Source organism: Ursus americanus, chromosome 1 (assembly GCF_024610735.1).
Source record: "Ursus americanus isolate L20-20 chromosome 1, mUrsAme1.1.p, whole genome shotgun sequence".
Lineage (NCBI taxonomy): Eukaryota > Metazoa > Chordata > Mammalia > Carnivora > Ursidae > Ursus > Ursus americanus.
Window position 1 is genome coordinate 98,785,576 of NC_142127.1, and position 19,698 is coordinate 98,805,273.

The 19,698-nt window shown below is 43.0% G+C and overlaps 1 protein-coding gene across 8 annotated transcripts in view; it reads left to right on the forward strand.

Moving 5' to 3' along the window:
- LOC123790085 (nuclear body protein SP140-like protein) overlaps positions 1-18,656 on the forward strand; it is a 62,198-nt gene extending 43,542 nt beyond the window's left edge. For 7 of the 8 annotated variants that reach the window (XM_045794156.2, XM_045794155.2, XM_045794152.2 and 4 more), the window contains 12 exons: positions 756-821; positions 3,051-3,131; positions 6,233-6,307; positions 7,534-7,638; positions 9,431-9,573; positions 10,732-10,779; positions 13,563-13,607; positions 15,809-15,924; positions 16,619-16,727; positions 17,030-17,107; positions 17,307-17,450; positions 18,200-18,656. In XM_045794156.2, coding sequence (XP_045650112.2) covers positions 756-821; positions 3,051-3,131; positions 6,233-6,307; positions 7,534-7,638; positions 9,431-9,573; positions 10,732-10,779; positions 13,563-13,607; positions 15,809-15,924; positions 16,619-16,727; positions 17,030-17,107; positions 17,307-17,450; positions 18,200-18,307 — 1,118 coding nt within the window. In that variant the 3' untranslated portion in view covers positions 18,308-18,656. The remainder of the gene's footprint in view (positions 1-755; positions 822-3,050; positions 3,132-6,232; positions 6,308-7,533; positions 7,639-9,430; positions 9,574-10,731; positions 10,780-13,562; positions 13,608-15,808; positions 15,925-16,618; positions 16,728-17,029; positions 17,108-17,306; positions 17,451-18,199) is intronic. The other variant, XM_045794154.2, reaches the window with a different exon arrangement.
- The last annotated feature ends 1,042 nt before the right edge of the window (positions 18,657-19,698 follow it).

Genomic DNA, 19,698 nt, shown 5'->3' on the forward strand with positions numbered 1-19,698 from the left:
AGTTGACCCACCTCCGAATGGAATGGGAATCTCAAGTGGGAGTCATAAGGCCTCCATCCATGGACTGGGTCTTCACTCTTGGCAATAAAAATCTAGTAGCTGGCTATTTTTATTTCACAGTGGTGACAAGATAAGATCTCTATTTACCCAGTGCCAGTGGTCTTCTCTTACTCCTATGTGTTCGTATCATGCACAAGAAAGCAAAACACAACACAGAATCTGCTGCAGTTTCTTTAAGTTCTCCAGGAGCTCCGGGCACTAGATGGCACGGAAGTGGGAGGATTTGTGTCACAACTACAAGTACAGAGATTGTTTTAAGTCTCCCCATCAACGCTAAGAGTGCCTCCCTGCCTCCAGCATGGCATATTATCCATGACACCATCCAGCTATGAGGCGTGTGCCTCCTCATGGCACATTTGAATGTACTGGAAGACACTTGAAGAGGAAATATATTGACATATACCCCCGACAATGGTCATTCAGGATAAGACACCAGCAGGAGCTTATTTTCCAATTTTAGTGGGTTTTTTTGTGGTTGTTTTTTCATTTTCAAAGGAAGCTCATCTCCTATAGTCTCTCAAGTCCACATGGAATAAAATATGACTCTGCAATCAGCCCCACACTGCTGCACTGGTAGTTAAGAATTTTGCCCTGTTCTTGTGGCCTGAAAAAGTATGTGAAACTACTAACATATATGGCTTTGAGAATTATATTTACAGCTCTGAATGATTAACTTTACTCTCTTTTGTTTGAAGGAAAAAAGAAAGGCCATGCCTGGACAAGAATTAAAAAGAGATGTCAGAGAAACGTACATCAGAAAGGTAAGCACTTGAGTGGAAGGCCCTGCTTACTGTCCCTCTGCAGGCCTGAGGGCTCCCAAGGATCCAGCGCCACAAGGATGTAAGCTAAGACGCTGTAACAAAGAGGCCTGGAAACACAGTGGCTTGCACAAACTGGCTTAGTTCTCAGCACGGAATCACCCAGAGCTAAATGATCCAGGGAGACACTGCCAGCCTCAGGATGTGGCTTCTCTGCTGGGTCAAGAAGGTTGTATTAATTTAGTAAGATGTTCCAGAGAAAGCCAAGTGCAAAAAGCAGCCTGTATGGGTAGGTGCATGTGTGCAATGGTAAAAAACTAAACACATATATTTGTACAAATGTATTTTTAGATACTTATAAATTCTTATGTATACGTATTTATCTAACTATAATATATAGAAAGGCACAGATATAGATATATGGAAAAAGCAATAGATGTTATCAATAAAAATATATGCAGTGGTTATATATGGTCATTGGAATATAGGTGATATTTATATTGTTATTTGTGTTTTTTAAGTGTATGTGTGTACATTGAAAATGTTAAACATGTTTAAATTCTGCTATGAAAAGGTATTGTTTATTTTTTTATCTTATTTTTTTATTATAATAATATTTTTTATTATATTATGTTAGTCACCATACAGGACATCCCTGGTTTCTGATGTAAGGTTCGATGATTCATTAGTTGTGTATAACACCCAGTGCACCATGCAATACGTGCCCTCCTTACTACCCATCACCAGCCTATCCCATTCCCCTACCCCTTCTGAAGCCCTCAGTTTGTTTCTCAGAGTCCATAGTCTCTCATGCTTCATTCCCCCTTCTGATTACCCCCCCCTTTCTTTATTGTTTAAATAGTAAAATATACAGAGACAAAAGCCTAGGGGAATACTTTTTTGGGGGGGGGGGAGTTTTTGTTATGGGAAAGTTTTTATTTATTTATTTATTTATTTATTTATTTATTTATTTTTAAATTTTTTTATTATGTTATGTTAGTCAAGGGGAATATTTTTGAACAAGTTAATTATGGCTCTCTCTAGCATGGTGATGTTTCATATAATTTTTATTTTCTGAACTTCCAGTAACATATATGTATTACTTCAAGTTGGACCTCTGAAACCTTGTTTATTTCAGTAGCGGTTAACTTCTTTTTTCTTTTTTAAGTAGGCTCCAGGCCCAACTGGAGCCCAATGTGGGGCTTGAACTCATGACCCTGAGATTAAGACTTGAGCTGAGATCAAGAGTTGGACGCTTAACCAACTGAGCCACCCAGGCGTCCCTCAGTAGTGGTTTAAAGAACTCCTTCCTTCTAGACAGTGAGAGCTGGACCTCATTTTCCATGTGATTTCCAATTTTGAAACAGATCCATATAATAAGATTTTAGAGTCCAATTAAAATTATTAATTTTCACCAATCTATATATCTTAGTTCTTGTCAATTTACATGGGCGCTCTGTTGGTGAATGCGTACAATTTTGTTTGGAAAGAAAAAAAAGTGGTAGCATCCATTGTAAGAATATACCTTATTTTCAAAATACCAAATATTTGGATTTAATCATTATATCATTTTCATTTAAGTCTCTGTGTACGTAGATAAATTCTAAACTACTTTGTACTTTCCAAAGTACAATGAAATCTTGTACGTAATTTAAAAGTTTTCCCTCCTAACGTTTGCATCAACATGGACGGGACTGGAGGGGATTATGCTAAGTGAAATAAGTCAAGCAGAGAAAGACAATTATCATATGGTTTCACTTACTTGTGGAAAATAAGGAATGGCATGGACGACATTAGGAGAGGAAGGGAAAAATGAAGGAAAAAAAGAACCATGAGAGACTATGGACTCTGGGAAACAAACTGAGGGTTTCAGAGGGGAGGAGTGTGGGGGGATGGGTTAGCCTGGTATTAAAGAGGGTACGTATTGCATGGAGCACTGGGTGTTATAAGCAAGTAATGAATCATGGAACACGACATCAAAAACTAAGGATGTACTGTATGGTGACTAGCATAACATAATAAAAAAATTTTTTTTAATTAAAATAAAAGTCTTCCCTCCTAAAAGTAGAGCATATTCTAGGCACCTATTTGAAATCCCTTATCATTAACGTGCTTTCTTGGCTGAGTGAATAGTGAAAGGGGCTTCAGAATTGAATCCAGTGTTCACTCACTTGCTTTTGGTCTCTCATATCAACTGCTGTTTTGTCCAACTCTGTATCTGCTTATCCCTAGACAGAAGCAACACTGCTGACCAGTTGATCTCCAGTGAGGAAAAGGTGAAAATACCTCTGCAAGAACGTGCCAAGATCAGGGGTAAGATAAAGTTTGTGCCACTTCCACCTGGCCCCGTGGGTCAATACAAATTTTGCTAAGGTTTTGAGGAACATAAATCTTCCTCAGTTTTTCCTAGCCAAAGTTACCAATTTGAGAGCTGCGAAATCTAGAAAGCAAACCCATTTGGAGCCAGGGTTATAAAGGGTTGGTGTTTATACCATAGTTTTTATCTGCCCAGGACCTAAAATCTTTTTCCCGAGTTTTATCTGTTTTCATGGAAATTTCTTTACCTTGCATCATTGGTTTATTAAAATGGCCAGACTTGGTAAATTACAAGTAGAAAACAAGTTCATTTTTTTCACTGCCTTTTCAAATCTACCTTCTGGATTAGTTTTTCCTGTCTTGGGCATTTCCTGTTCCCTTGTCACGAGAGTATAAGTCCCTCTCCAGTAGTTGAGAGTTCTTTCTGGACTAGTACTAAAACTTCAATATTTTCTCCATTTCAATGCACCTCCCCTCCTTCAGCCTGAGTAAACCTCGGTCTGGGCCACCTGACCTGGGTGTGTGGGGATGTGGCATGGTCAGATTCTTCTCACATTCTCTCTTGGCTCCACCCACACTCAAGCTGCTGGTTTGGGCCCCTCCAGGATTAGGGGGGATGGAGGACAGAGGAGAGATAAGAATATGGATGTGTGTCCCTTGGCAGATGTAACTCTGGGATAACATTGGGAATGCAGGGTACACAATCACTAGCTCTTTCCTCCATGAGATTCTTTCATCGATTCCACAGTGTGGTCTGGCAGCACTGCTTGACTTCTTTGGAGGGAAACATAGCCATTCTTCTACTGCGTGGATGTGAATGAAAAGCTAGAGCTGGCATAACCTGTTCGATCGATACTTTGGTCACATAGGCAGTTTGGTGCCATTGCCTTACGATGTGGATTGCTTGAAACTAGGGTGACCAACTCACCCTGGTTTGCCCGAGACATTTCCAGTTTTGCCACTGAAAATCCTGCATCTGGGATACCCCTTAGTCCTGGGTGGACTGGGGCCGCTGGTTACCCTTCTTGGCACTTAGTGAATTGTTCCCGACTATTGAGACTTTTACTAAAATTTTGGGATAACAAGAAAGAATTTAAAATTCTGTCACACTTACAATTAGAGATTAATTAATACCAAGCCTGACAATTTTTAAAAATAACCTTAAATTATATTCTGACTGCCTTGTTAGAGTTCATGGTGGGGAATTTGGTGTTATTAAATGGGTATTACAACCTGGGGACACAAAAATGAGTTTGATCCTGTCTTGCTTAGTCACTCTATTTTCAAAGTAAAACACAATAGTGCTGTATTATGATTTAGCTGGTTTTAAGCTCCAAGTCTCCTTATACCAAAAGCTCCACAGGCTAGAATGGACTTCAGTGTATTTCCTTTTTCTCCCTAAAAAAATATTAGGTCTAACAGGTTTGATGAAAGGTAAATTTAACATAGTCACCAGTCCCAGGAAAGATGTAACCAGAGAGAGGGACAGATAGAGGCCAAGAAAGAACTCTCTATTTCTTAGATTGTCCAAGGCTGTGATTAGAGCTTTAGTACCAAGCCTGACTGGGATATAGGAGGGCAAGAGTAAGATATCTGGATCTCTTCTCACGGGGCTGTGAGCATAGACCTTCGGAAGAGGAATGAGAGAGAGCACCAGAGAAAGTCCATAACCACTTCGGCATCTTGGGTGGAGAAGAGGTGAAGAGGGCCCCTTAGAGAACTGTACCTGGGTAGATGACCTTCTATTTCCTGGTGACCCCACTTTCTGGAGGGAGAAAGCGAGAGGGGGCAAAAAGATTAATCGGCCTTTTTGAGAACCATATTTCCACCGTTTCAGTAGCTGGGTATTACCGGCCCAAGTCTTTACTTTCTTGTAGAAATTTATCAGTCGTTGTAGACCCCTCATTTGAGCTGCTTTTATATTATATTTATATTCCGTTAAATTGTAACAGAGTGGTGACTTGCAAGTCTGTAATTTGTTGATGTTGTGATAAAGTCTAATTATCAATATTTGTCCATGGGGCCATTTTGGTCTTGAAGAGATGAAAATTCTCTCAGTAATTGTGCGGGATGAAGTCCAGAAAGTGGGACTATTTACCAAGCAATTGGTCCATTTTGGGTTTAATTGAAAGAAAGATTCTTTTTGCTTTGCTGGTCTAATATGCCCATAATCAGCTTACAGTTTACAGCACTTAGGACTGGGTAGTCTGGAAAACATTTCCTTATAGGATCTACATAACCCCACTCAGTACCACCAGATAGTGGGGCATTGAACACAGAAAGAAGAAAATGAATTTGTCTTCCTGCCTTAGAAACTAAATCTCATTTGAATGACAGCAAACGCCGAGATGCATATCCACAGCCAAAACTTGCAAAAGGAAGAACATTCCCTGCTGCAGCATCTACCAAGTCAACCCTTAATAACTATTTGAAATTAAGATTTTGGAAGACTCAATTCTACCCATATTCTTCTTGGTTAGCCTTCTTCCGGTTAGTTTCTTAGATTCTAATATCTTTGTCCAAACCCAAGTAGACAAAGCCCTTGGTCCCATTTATTATCACTTTCAGCACAAATATATAAATGACTTCATTCAAGGTGTGTGGAACGTGTCTCACCTGTGAAACCCGCCACAGAGTTTCCCTTCACAGCGCATCTCTTTGTTTCTCCGCAAGAAGAAACCTGAAATGCTTTCACTTAATTTTGTAGTTTTTGTCTCAATTTTCTCTGAATATTTTAGTTTCTGTAATGTCGGTAATCATCATCTTCATCTCATATGTTTGTTGGAAAGACCAAATAAATTAGTAGATGTCCAATTGGCATCTATTACGCACTTAACAACTGGCTGCATGAGATATAGGTGAAATGCTGATTTCACTTGTTTGTTTTACTAATGTAGGACTGTGAAAAATAAAATACAAGATAAACCTAAGATTAGCTATCTAGTTCTTGGTATCTTGAGACTAGGGATTATATATTTTTCTTTATCCATTAGACAGGCTTTGGGGAAGCTGTATCTAAATGGGAATTTTGGAAATCACTAATATATGCAATGCAACTGCATGTGTGTGATTGTCATTATATTTTTCTATTTTCTCAGGGAGAAAGAGAGGCAGACCTCGTGTTTACTTAACTCCTAATGATAGAGCCCTACAGAAACGATTCCGATCAAGAGGTAAAGAAGAAAAGGGGAATAATGTTCAATAACTAAACAGCTGATTTCCTGTGCTTTCCTGTTTTCTGTGATTTTAGTAATAAACCCATTTCTCTAATTGCTTTATAGCTTTACTAACTGTTGTGAGATGTATACAACTTGGCTCATTTTCAAAATATGTCAAGGAGAGAAACAAGATAATCCCACAAACAAAGAACTTGGTGATCAGACCCTGTGGGTCCAGGGGCCACTGTAGTGATGCTATCTTCACTGAACTGATAAATTTTGAGCTGGAAATTGTCTGTTGCCATATAACCCACATAATTTAGTTGATCCTCCCTTTGCTACATAGAAAGTCACAGGTTGCACACCACAGGTGGCCTATAGTGGTGGTCAGTAGTCTTTGTCTTTCTCTACTTTTAATTGTGTGGGCTTGGACCTGTCACTTGATCACAAAGCAAGAGAGCAAATTAAGCTACTCATTCTCAGTCTATCACGGTTCTGATAGTCTACCCGGCTCAACACTGGACCATGGACACTCCCTCCTACCATCACGGCTCTAAAACGTCAGCTGGAAGGGCAGCATCAGCTATATATGCTCCTTGAGTTAGTCCATTTGAAGACTTTTCATCCCTACTTCTTCGGAGTCAGGTCTCCAGCCGCCTCTCTTCATGCAGTGTGAAGATTATTCTAGAGTTCCCTGAGCTCCTCTTTTAGCTATGGAGAAAGCTGAGGTGAGGGAGAAATGAAGCAAAGCAGAGAACAAGAATAGAAAGCAGACATCATCTCCACTAGGTTACCCCATCGTTCATTCCACTCTCTCTGCTCAGTCAGTCAGATCTCAATTATGGAGACCTAAGTACAGTCTCGCACTTTGTCTCCAGCTTCCTAACCACAGTGAAATAGTGTGGCTGGAGAGCTCCCTTCAGAACATGGCAGCTGTTGTGTGTTTCATTGTCATGTAAGAACCGGTGAGGCTGACTAGATTGGGAGGAAGGCAGTTTTATTGAAGCCTGATTTCTCTGTAAAAGCATTCTGGTTTGTGTGGGATTTGAAGGATGAGATAGAGGTAGACATTCTGTAGTCATCTATCAAAAATGTCAGATGGAATGAAGACTCTGATGCTGGAGATTTGTAGAATGGATTTCCCTAAGCACGTCTAGATTTCATGGGAACAAATCCACGGGGTTGGAGAGGTGCACGTGCATGTGCAAAATGAGGCAGAATGACGAAATCTTCTCTTTCAGGGTCAAGAAAGCACAGAGGTGATAATGTGAATTTTCACTCTCAAATACTTCCTGTGACCTGTGGTAAGGTGAAGGGGATGTTATATAAAAAGAGACTGAAACGAGGTGAGTTCCACGATCTACTTTGATTTGCAGTATGGAGTTACCCATATGAATTACACAACATTCAAGAAATTGGGGGAAGGAGGATGGGGTTCCTAAGATGATATTTTTACACTTTCATAACTTATACATATTAGGTGCTCACTCCCACATGTCCAAAGAACCAAAGAGAAGTGAATCAGAAATAAAAGGGAAGAGGCCCTCAGCCTCCATCTTCATATCCTCTCTCCCTTCTGGATTATCACCACCAGGGCGGGCTGCTGGATGTGGTGAGAAGACCATAGAATTTAGAATCAGAGAGCCTGAACCCCACCCACAGTTCTGCCAAGAGGGACTGATTCATCTGATTAGACACGGGGACCTTTCTGAGCTTGAAGTTTCCATCTAAAAAAGGGGATAGTAATTAAAAATCTGCCTCACAGTATAGCTGTGAGGAATTAATTTACATAATCAATGTAAAATACTTCAACAGCTTAGCTGAGATATAATCACGTATCATACAGTTCAACCCTCAGAGTGCACAGTTCAATGTTGAATTTTTTTTGCATTTTCCCAGGATTGTTCAGCCATCACCACAATCTAATCTTAGAACATTTGTGTCTGTCCCCCACTAAAGCAAATGCCATGTCTATTTGCAGTCAGTACACATTCCCAGTTCATCCCAGCGCCCAGCCCTAAGCAGCCACTAATCTATTTTCTGCTTCATAAATTGGCCTATTCTACGTATATGACGGGGCTCTTTCACTTAACATGATGTTTTCAAGATTCATCCGTGTAGTAGCATGTATTGCTGCTGCTTTTTTTTTTTTTTTTTGGCCAAATAATTTATTTCATGGTGTGAATACACCAAATACATCATTCATCCATCAGTTTGGGTTGTTTCCATTCTTTGGCTATTATGAATAATGTTGTTTTGAATATTCATGTATGAGTTTTTGTGTGAACGAATGTTTTCAATTCTTTTGGTTACATACCCAGGAGTGCAACTGCTGGTTCATGCGGTAAATCTATATTTAACTTACGGAGAAAGCACCAAAATGTTTTCTACAGTGGCTGCCCTATTTCATATTCCCACTGGCAATGTCTGAGGGCCCCAATTTTTCTATGTCCTTATCAATACTTGTTATTGTCTGATTTTTTAATTATGACCATCCTAGTGGATATGAGGTGGTATCTCATTATGTTTTTGATTTGCATTTCTCCAATGACTGAGAAATGCTGTTTAGCATATGATTATCTTCTATGCGTAGCTTAATTTTCCACTGGGTAACATTTCACAGTTATTTTTAATATCAGCTATCCGTGATTTCAGGGATGGGAAAAGCTCTGCTTAATAATGCCATTACACTGGATTAAAAAAACGGAATAAAGGCTACAGATGTCGGGTGATAGGATTCTAAGCTCAGTCTCAACTTGGGGTTCTACTTTCCCATTGCCCCAAGAGCCATTGGAGTTTCTGGCCTGTTCTCTGTCCCCAGCAACCTGAGATCCTCTCAATCTTCAGGTTCCCTTGCTTTTCCTTTGTAGATGATTTGAAATACTTTTAAAGGGTTGATTTCTATGGTAATTATCACCTTTTTGTTGCGCCAAGTTTTAAAGAAATGTTGCCCCAAGGCAGGAAATCTCGTTTGAGGGGACTTATTTGGGGATTTCAAAGGCTGAAAATGGAGGCTAGACCCTCCTGCTAAAAATCTTGAGCCCAAATTGGGTGGCTCCAGAGGCATTGTGGTGAGAGCCCATCATCTGAGTTCTGAAGACAAAGAGGGCTCAGGCTCAACTTACCCTGGTCTTACAGGAGTCTTGGAGAGGTGTATACAGAGTGAGGATGGAAATTGGTTCACCCCCAAGGAATTTGAAGTCAGAGGAGGCCACGCAAGATCGAAGAACTGGAAGCTGAGTGTGCGCTGTGGTGGAAGGCCCCTACGATGGCTGATGGAGGTATTTCAAGGACTGGAGCAGATGCGACTTTCCTTGTTGTGTGGTCATTATTTACTCACCAAATTTTTGTTGAGTTATAGCTAAAACCTGATGCCCCTGAGTTTACTGCTGACCCAGGGAGAGATGCCCCACATTCATAACCTCCCTAAAATGTTGCACATTAATGTTGTAAAAGGGGTTCTGTCTGGATAAAGGCCTGAGCTTGGTGGGGGGAGAGGTCATAGTGACTCAGTCTCATGCAGACAACTTCATGCACTGAAAGAAGACAGTCTACAGTCAAACAAATGGAAAGAGGATACTCCAGAGAAAGAAAGCCATAAAAACCAGAACCACAACTAAAGTATCTCTTTGAGTTGGGGTAGACTGGTTATGTGTGATAAGCAGTGATCCATCGATTGGGCTTGTTTATAGAGGGATTTAATATCAGCCTAAGGAGTTTAAACTCATAATATAGAAAATGAAAAATCAGTGAAGTCTTCTGAGGTGTGCAATGATATATTTAAAACAATATTTCAGGCAACTTTGGAGGCTTGAAATGACTTTGGTGTCTTTCAGCCCAAAGATACCTATACTTGACTTGCAGTGCTCATGTCAAATGTCTCCCTTCTCTGAATATTCCCTGAATGACCTGACCCCGGTCCTCCCTTCCCTGGGTTCCACGAGCCCACTCCTAAGACCCTTCTTATACTGTTTTATACTCATCCTTCTGTGCATTCTCTTTTTCTTTCTAGATACCTCTAGGGTTAGTCCATCTTTGTGTGCCCAAGATTGTCCAGAGTGTCTGATACCCAGTACACATGGGATAAGTGTGTGTTGATTGAATAGCCCTGGTGTATGGACCCATCATGAGTGGCATTGGTGGGAATGGAAAGGAAGTGGGAGGTGTTAAAGAGATTATGAAGGAAAACCTCTTAAAACTTAGGAAAAAAGACAAGAGAAAAGAAAAAAGTTCTAAAGACGATTTTCCAATCCTTGAAATTCTACCACTGATTGAATTCTAGAAGTACAGGTGAGGAGAGGGAGGTGTTTTCTCATTTAGCCACCCTGGCTTTGACAGTGGGACACCCAGGTAGAAATACATATGGGAGAAGGCTGGAAATGCCAGACTTACAAAATAGAAACAGGCTAGCCACAAACTTGGATCTTTTTATCTTTCAGAAAGGACTTCTACATAATCCTCCAAGAAAATATTTCAGGAAAAGAAAGGTGATTATTATGTCACTTTTTGTAAGTTCTCATCACATTACTGATGTTATATGTACATGGACTTCTAGTTCTCAATTGGGTGATTATAATTACCTCCAACCCTCCTCTCCCCTTTTTTGGGCACGTGACTACAGAGTTGCTACTTTGAACATTATGCTGCACAAAAGACAAGATCTTCTTTGAATGGTAAATCGTTTGAGGCGGAGATGATAAAGAGCCATCAAAACAGACCTCATGCATATGCTTTAACTGTAGCTGCAGATGTTGTAAGGGTGTCAAAGTTGCAAAAGCAAACATGATTATGCAATACAAAAAGACATTTCATAATAAGACAGGGTCGGGGCACCTGGGTGGCTCAGTCAGTTAAGCATCTGAGTCTTGATTTCAGTTCAGGTTATGATATCAGGGATAGAGCCCTGCGTCGGGCTCCCCACTCAGCTGGTAGTCTGCTTGTCTCCCTCTCCCTCTGCCTCTGCCCCCATTCGTGTGCTCTCTCTCTCTGTCTCTTAAATGAATGAATAAATCTTAGAAAAAAATAAGGTGATATAGGGTCATCTTCAACTCAAATCCAGATTTTAAAATCATCATTACTATTGTCTAACTTTAATGAAGTCTAATGGTGATTTCATTAAGTGATTCAGATGACCCCACTCTAGCAGATAGTCTATCCTGAGACATATACAAAACCATATCATTTCATGAGATAGGAAACAAAAGGCATATTTTCTTTTCTGATCCATTTCATCCCCTTTCACCTTCCACTTAAATGTACACACAGATGTACTTTTTTTCCCCAGGGGAAATTATTTGCCCTTCTTGAGGATGGTGCTGTTGGGAAGGAAGTTCTTGGAAGATTGATGTATCATTTGGGAGGGGCAGATCTGGAAAATTATTTACTTTGATGCTACCCTTTTGGCTCCATCAGAGGGGCTGTCCAGACCTCCTTTCTGAGAAAATGATTTTTTCCTCTATGGAAAAAGTCTATGTAGACAACAAACAAACAGGTTAAGTGCAGTGTAGATTCAAGGCAAGGTGATGGCTTTTCCAAGATTGAGTATGAACAAGAACTTGAGAAAGAGGGAGAGGAGAGAAGTGTCATTCTTACACAGTTCAAGTAGGAGTGGCCATCCAAGACATTCAGACTTCTAAGATAGGCCATGCCTAGCTGGCCAATGAGACTTTGTCTTCCACTAGGAATGTGCTTATCTGATGATGCCCTGGATCATTTGAACTTTCAGTCCTTGGGACATTTCATCCCCCGGATTTCCTAAAGGGAAACTAGTATTTGATCTTTTAGTATTTTAAAGACCAGCATCTGTATCATTTCCCAGATGTCTAGAGTTACTCAGTTTGGGATTCCTGCTGGTTCAGTGGGTAGACATGTGACTCTTGTCTCAGGATCATGAGTTCAAGTCCCACGTTGGTCATACAACTTACTTAAAAAATAGAATAAAAATTAAAAAATAAGATAAAATAGTTACTCGGTTAGATTACCCCTGTGAGCTGGCAACTTCTCAACAGGATCTACCCTTATCCATGGGTGCAACACTTTTCAGCAACAAGCCTCAGCTGCCTCTATATTTTGTGTCTCCGTGTGAGCTCTCCAAAATGGCAGATCTTGCAATCCATTATTACCCCTAGGGGTCCTCTGTGCCTCTCAGAACCTCTTTTGCTGATGGAGCCCCTTGGCTTTTGGAAACTTCAGTATCACTCTTAATACCACATGGTAGCTTATTGGCTCCTGACAAGGGCCACTAATATCTTTTGGTGACAGTTGCTGTGTTATAAAATAATATATTCCTCCAGTGTATTGTATGCTAATATTTATTAAGAGATAGCAAGTAATCCCTTTTCCTAAGCTAAGCAATATTCATTCATTTATTCATTCGACATATGATTATCAAGCCCATACTAAATGTCCAGTGGTCATTAAAGTTGATTGAAACAATATTCCTGACCTCAAGGATTGTTTCAACCTCGAATTCTAACATGGGGAGGGGCGGGGGATTTTAGGTCACCCAGAGAGATGGGCAATGGCATGGCCACTTCTCAGGTCATTGTCCGGTGGATCACACTTGTCTGTGACTACTCTGCCCTGGGCTGGAGATAAAAGCTGCATTTCAGAGGGAAGGAGGCCAGGTCGTTTTACTGAATATGCAAAAGCATTGTAAGTTTAGTGAGTGATAATCAATTACCTCTGAAAAGTCACCCAGCTGACGTCTTTTTGGGAGAGAGGAGGGTGACCTTCTGGAAGAAAAGCTGCAGCACTGGGGACATTGGGCACATTTTATCTTAGAGACCGTGTCCTAAGAAGACTGCAAAAGGCAGCGCAGTTCTCTGGGACATTTCTATAGATTCCAGGACTCTGGGTCCTGTGGTCACTGGGGGGCTGTTGGTGATGAGTTCTTGACCTGATTCTCTCATTGCATCTCCTCCTGGTGGGGTGATACTTTCTAATGGAGAGAAAAATAGCTGAGAACCCTTCGAAGTAGGAGAACCAGTGGAGTTTCTTCAACTCCATCTGTAGAAACCAGGGGCAGCCTCCCTGCATGGCTTCATGAAGACCTACCTTGGGTCAGAAATCCAGGAAATTGAACTTGCATTGGGCCAAACAGTGGTATTTTGGTACTTTTTATTCTCCAAGTAGATATATTTAAGTCCATAAAACAGGTATGAAATAATGGGTAGACTGTGGCTTGAGTTCCTCCACAGATAGCTGTTAAATGAGGGATGGATGCAATCCTTGTATTCAGTATTGTCATTTAATCTTTCTCTCTTTTCAGCGGACAATACCAAAGCCTTACAACAACACCTTAGTTGACCCTTATGTAAGTACTACACCTCTAACCCCAGATAATCCAGGCCGTGTCCCTGGGGCACTGTGTCATCACTGTGTTTCCCTGACGTGTGCTCACACTCAGTTGGAGTGTGTCACTGTACGTAATGAGCAGAGAACAGCAGACGGATCACCCGCACCAGGAAGGTGGTTCTGGAGACCATGTGTGGTTGTATTTGTTATTTCATCCTTTCCTATTTGCTCAGGGAAACCTTCCTGTTTCCTCATGTCCCCTTGAAAGTGAGTATGGGAGGCAGAGCTCTAGACCACTGGGGTCTCTAGAGCCAGGGCCTGAAGTGGTAATAGCCAAAGCTGGTGTGCAGATTAGGAGTAAGGAGCAAATCTGGGAGAAAATAATTTTAAAGAAGGCAATAGGGAAGGAAAGGAAAGTCCAAAACAACCACTCCAAGGTGTAGGCAGAGCTAAGATCCGCCAGAAGGAACAGGCTCGGCCAAGCTGGTGAGTCTAGGGGGGTGGACCCTATTGTGAATCCTGCAGAGAAATGCATGCAGGGCAAGTGGGCCTTTTATGGAGGCCATGTATCTGGTCTTGAGGGAGCCATCAGGGTGCTAAGCTGGTGAGGGCTGAAACGATCACCACGCAGCCCATCACGGGGTGGTCCCACGTGGATGCCTGCTATAAGGTCTGTCAAAATTATGGGTGACTGCAGTCTCTACGCTAAATTATACTTTGATTCCTTTCGTTGCATCAAAATAGACATTTGAAGCAGTCACCCTTGTACAACTCCAGGGGGCAGCACTCACAGAGGGTATCAAGCGGTAATACTGACACAGGACGTCCAACAGAGGAGGGGTAGTCAGATGGTTTCGTGTACACTTTACATTCAAAGCAGTCCCCCAACAAGATTTATTCTTATCCACACTGATTTTGACCCTTGGCCAACTGAGGGAGTCTTCAATCATCTAAACAGCTTTCCAGTCCAGTGTTTGTGTGGCTCGTCTAGGATGGACGTACACCCTCACCCCTGTTCATAATCTCTCCAGGGGTAGATATTATGGGCCAATTCAACATTGACTTATAATATCCCCATGCCTAATAACCAGACTAAATCTCAACTTGGGTTGACTCAACACTGAGTGACCTGAGGACCTTTGAAAAACATTACCTGGATTCCACTCTATAGGAAATTCTGATTTAATCAGTCTAGGCTATGTTTTGGACATTAGGATTGTTCAAAAGTCCCAAATGATTCGGATACAAAAATTACCCATTTTATAAATTAAAAAAGAATACCAATGGCTGCTCCCACCCAGACCAATTGATTCAGTATCTCTGGTGTTGGGGCCAGGACATTAGTATTTTACATACTCTGCCTGGACGATTTTAGTGTGCAGCTGGATAGAGAAGCAAGCAGATGTATCTGTTAAGAACTATACATATGGGAGATTCTTAAACATTGGTCGTATTTGTTATTTCCTTGTCCTTCTGGGGAGAGGGGTCATCACTTCCTGGGGATTGATGATAGTAATCTATGAGTGTCTGCACTGATGAGAAGAAAAATGGCCCCATGGCTCCGTGCCAGAGCAGTCTCAGCCCCCGTTGGAGGTGTCCTTGAGGATCCCCTGCAACACCGAATGGGAGTATTTGGCTAGATGTTCACTGTGGCTAGCAGCTCTTCATGCATAGCCATTTTTAACAACAAAAGAAATAGCCAGAACCCAATTCACCCAACACAAGTATTTTCACCAAAAGCCCAAAACAAGACTCAAAATAATTGTTAATGAGTGTCTTTTCATTTTCTATCAACTTTCCACAGTAGGGAGTTTATCCCGTCTATTAAATTCTCAATATTTCGCCTGGGAGTCTGTCTGCTTGTGGTATAGGCAAATGCATTTAACACTTTATTTCGGGGACTTGTCTTATCTGCAAGGTGATAATATTATTCAGGTTCCTATAACATCATCTTCTTGTTTTGCTGCTAGTCTTTCTGTGTTAGGATCTCTGGTTTTATAGGAAGAACTTTTCTGGTATGACACACAAGCCCCCCCCTCCTGGGCAGCATTGCAGATGGCGATTTCTTCTGAAGTCTCCACTCCATGCTGCTCCTTCATCCCTCGGGGAGAAGCATAAATGTGTCCAGGCAGGTTCACACAAAGGCAGCGAATTCTAGATTCTCATAGCGGTGGCCTGCTGGGGTCTCACCAGGGGTACGGACATTCTTTCGCCTTCTAGCTGGGAAACTCTGACGTGTGTGAGACGTGCCGGGATGGAGGACAGCTGTTCTGCTGTGATACTTGTTCAAGATCTTTTCATGAGGACTGTCACATCCCACCTGTGGAAGCTGAGAGGTTTGTGAGATGAAGTCCCCCCACCCCAGTTAGGAAGCCTTCCCCCTGCCATAGGAGGAACCTATGTGTCCAGGCAGAGAAAGAGCAGGGTTGGACGTACGGGGTCCAGCAGTATGATCCAGAGAGCTGTTTAAAGATGCTGGCAGCACGAGAGAATGCTGTTCTTTGCTTAGGCTGGGATGCTGAGGCTGGTGGCTGGATCCCTTGCTTTCATACTGCCACTGTCCCTTCAAGAAGTTTTCCAGCCTGGGCTCCTGTTCACAGAGGTGGGAACACAAGCTGTTTGTGTTCTGTGCTTTTTCAGAAAAGGAGGGAAGCGTGGCCTGGTTCATGCATTTAACCATGGGCTCAACGGGCTGATAGAGACCTGGATCCCCAGGGGTGAAGGCCCAGTTTTGACACTTGGGTGTGACAGGCAGGGCGCCTTGTGCTCCCAGCAGCTCGGGTGGGGAAAGGAGAGCCCACCACTCACCCTGACACGGCCCTCTGCGCACTGAACCCCCTGTTGCCAGCCTCGATGGGAGGAGGGTCGTGGGCTCAGGCCCCACGTGGGGTCTTGGAGACTCTGGGAGGTGTCCCCTTCGTCTCCCAGCTGTGTCCACCAGCCATGCCTGAAAGGAGGACGGTGGCAGCCGTGGGAACAGGGGCTGTTTCCAGGGGCTTGGCCCTTGCTCACTTACGCCCGACCTCTCAGGAGCCCGTGGAGTTGCACCTTCTGCCGGATAAAGGAGTCTTTCGGGAGGCAGCAGAGTCACAGGGAATCTGAGGTCCTGGAGAGGCAGATGCAGCCTGAGGAGCAGGTGGTGAGTTGGGTGCCCACCCCAAGCCTTCTTACCCTGGACACGTGAGAATTCCAACAGACAAGGGGTGAAGGGAAGGGCGCCCCACGGGAGACTGTTCATCCAAGCCATGTGTCAATCATGCTGAAATCATACCAGAACTGGACTGTGGAAAAAATAACTCAATTATTACATGTCTGTTTCCAAGAGCCAACCTGTTTGGGGAAACTTCCAGAACACTGGTGTGAGTCATGCCTCTGCCTGGGCATGTGTAAGGGCTTAATGTGTCCAAACTGCTTTTTATTCACAGCCTTCTTCTTTTGCAGAAATGTGAGTTCCTCCTCTTGAAGGTCTACTGCCATTCAGAGAGCTCCTTTTTTTCGAAGATTCCGTATTATTATTATGTAAGTAATAACAACCAACCATGATTATAGGCCACAGTGACGTTCCCTGCCCTTCCTACAGGCACCGGAGGGATTTGTGATCTGAACCCATGAGAGGGAGAGCATGAGCCGCCATTATCTGTACCTTGTATCTCTGCTGGATTTGGGGACATTGAACTATGCCAGTAACTCTCCCATTGGTATTTTTTTTTCTCACCAGATTAGAGAGGTCTCTCAAAACCTAAAGGAACCCATGTGGTTGGACAAAATCAAGAAGAAGCTGAATAAACAGGGTTATCGCCAAGTGGAGGGGTTCGTGCGGGACGTGCGCCTCATCTTTCAGAACCACAGGATGTCTTACAAGGTGAGAGGCTCTCCCTGCTTTCGTTTCATTTTTTCCCTTTGAGTCGCTCTGCCCTCATATTCTGGTGCCGGGAAAATTTTACATTTCCCTCACCTTACGACAAGCCCGCACAAGGAAGGCTTCTGGAAGGCAGTGACATTTCTAATTCAGGACATAAGCTCACCATGGCAGAGTAACAGTGAGTCAGAAGGTATTTCTGCAACCAGAACCCCAGGCTCCCGAGAGCTCATTCCCCCCCTTCAAGGAAACAAGTGCCCACAGAGAACAGAGGAGTCCCGCCTGTTCCAAACTCAAGGAGAGAATCACACCCTTCTTATCTCTCCCCAGATAACTCACTGGAAACTCTCAGAAGTCCCAATTTCAGATTCCTTTGCATGTGAATGGAGCATGTAGTTTACAGGGGTCACCAGAGAGGACAGAATTGGTGGGGAAGGAGATGGCTGATTGTAGTTAGACTGGGCTCTTTGATGGTTGTTGCAAAGAACTTTTCTAAGTCTCACTAAAATAAACAACCCAAACCAAGTAAGTCGAAGTCCCAAGTAGGCAATGATTTCCCGTTTCTGTCTGCTTAATGAGGAGTAATCCTGCATTTAGGAAATAACAGTTCCTCTTAGCTGCATGAATTTTTAAGCATCACCTGGTTAATGTAACTTAGGTGTTTAAGACAAGGTCTTCAACCTTCTTGATTGCAAGGTGTCTAACACTGACAATGAGGATCGTTATATCTGTCTCTATGATTTATTTTTCAGTACCATGACTTTGGCCTAATGGGACTTAGACTGGAGGAAGAATTCGAGAGGAAATTCAGGGAAGTGTTCGCTATTGAAGAAACAAATGAGAGCAGTTCACTGGCATAGTGGAGGTGGTTGGTATCCTGGAAAATTCCCTTTTGGGGCAGAATCCTCATCTCCTGGCTGCTGTGAGGATTGGCCGCTGATGCCACCGCTCCCCAAAGCATCACCTTCTTCCAGTGCCAGATTCACCTGGAGTTTACACCTCTTGAGCGTGGGGGCTGGCCCTCAGCCCCAAGGTGGGACCAATGTGTGGTGTGATTCATGCTCCTTCAGTCCCCACGAGACCAAGCTGGAGCTAGTCTCCAGCTGGGGCCACATCCATACTTGGTTTTTCCCACCACTCAATCCTGCTTCCCTCCCCCCTCTTCTCCTGAAAAAATTCCCATAATAAATCACTTACTTAGAAACTTTATCTCAGTCTCTGCTTCCAAGGAACCTAACTTCAGGTAACAATCCCAGCAAATGGGCTTTAAGGATGGGGTTCTGGTGTTGGATCACTGCCTGGCCAGATGGTGACAAGCGGAATGTTGATAGTCCCTGGGGTGTTATAACAGTGCCATTGCCAAAACTTTCACCTGTAGGAAACTGGGTGAGCTACAGGGGAAGAGGCATACCAGCTGATACGATTGCCTGACATTTACAAAAGGATTTCAAATAGTAACTCTAAGAACCGTGGATTTTGATGGCTATTGCTAAGTGCCACTAACATGTTGAAAAGAGTAAATGACAGGCTTAAATCTGTTAATCACCTCCTAAACCAAGAGATCCTCATACCTGCAGCTGGAAAGCAGACAGTAAGGAAGGCCCGGCCCTAATTTTAAGAATGGCAGAACTCCAGAGAAGACTGAATTCTAAGTTCTATATGGTCTCTTATGCCAAAGTTAGGGCACTAATGAAGGAGTGAAGTCCTGAAACTCAGAAAGGAGCTCTCTAGGAAGATGTGCATGGGAACTCTGAACTCCAGATCCCCTGAACCCACTGGGCCTGCAGAAGAGAACTCCTGCCCCTGCTTTGGAGACAGACCTTCCCACCCCACTTCTTGCCTGAATGAGGACTATGCAGAGTAGCCGTGGCATGCCCTGACTGGGAATGTCCTGTGTGGGGCTGCTAGGTGAAGAGAGGGTTTCTAGGCCAATGGCACTGTAGGACCGGTGAACACGTACCAGCAGGTGCCAAGGGATTGTGTCTGGGAGTGGATCCTAAATGAAGAAAGGGGAATAGGAAACTGGAAAGAGGAGAATTGTTGATATGGATGCACTCTTCTGTGCCACAGAACTTCACTAGCCTGGCAAGGGCCATGGGTGACGGTTCTAAGATGCTCCTGGGTAGCTCTTAGAGGCTTGCTGTAAGCCAAGGTACACACTAGACAAACAGAAGTAGAGATAGGGGAGCGGCAGGGACAGATTATGGAAAGGGGGACTCTAAAGCCTGGTGAAATTGGCACGACTATCCTC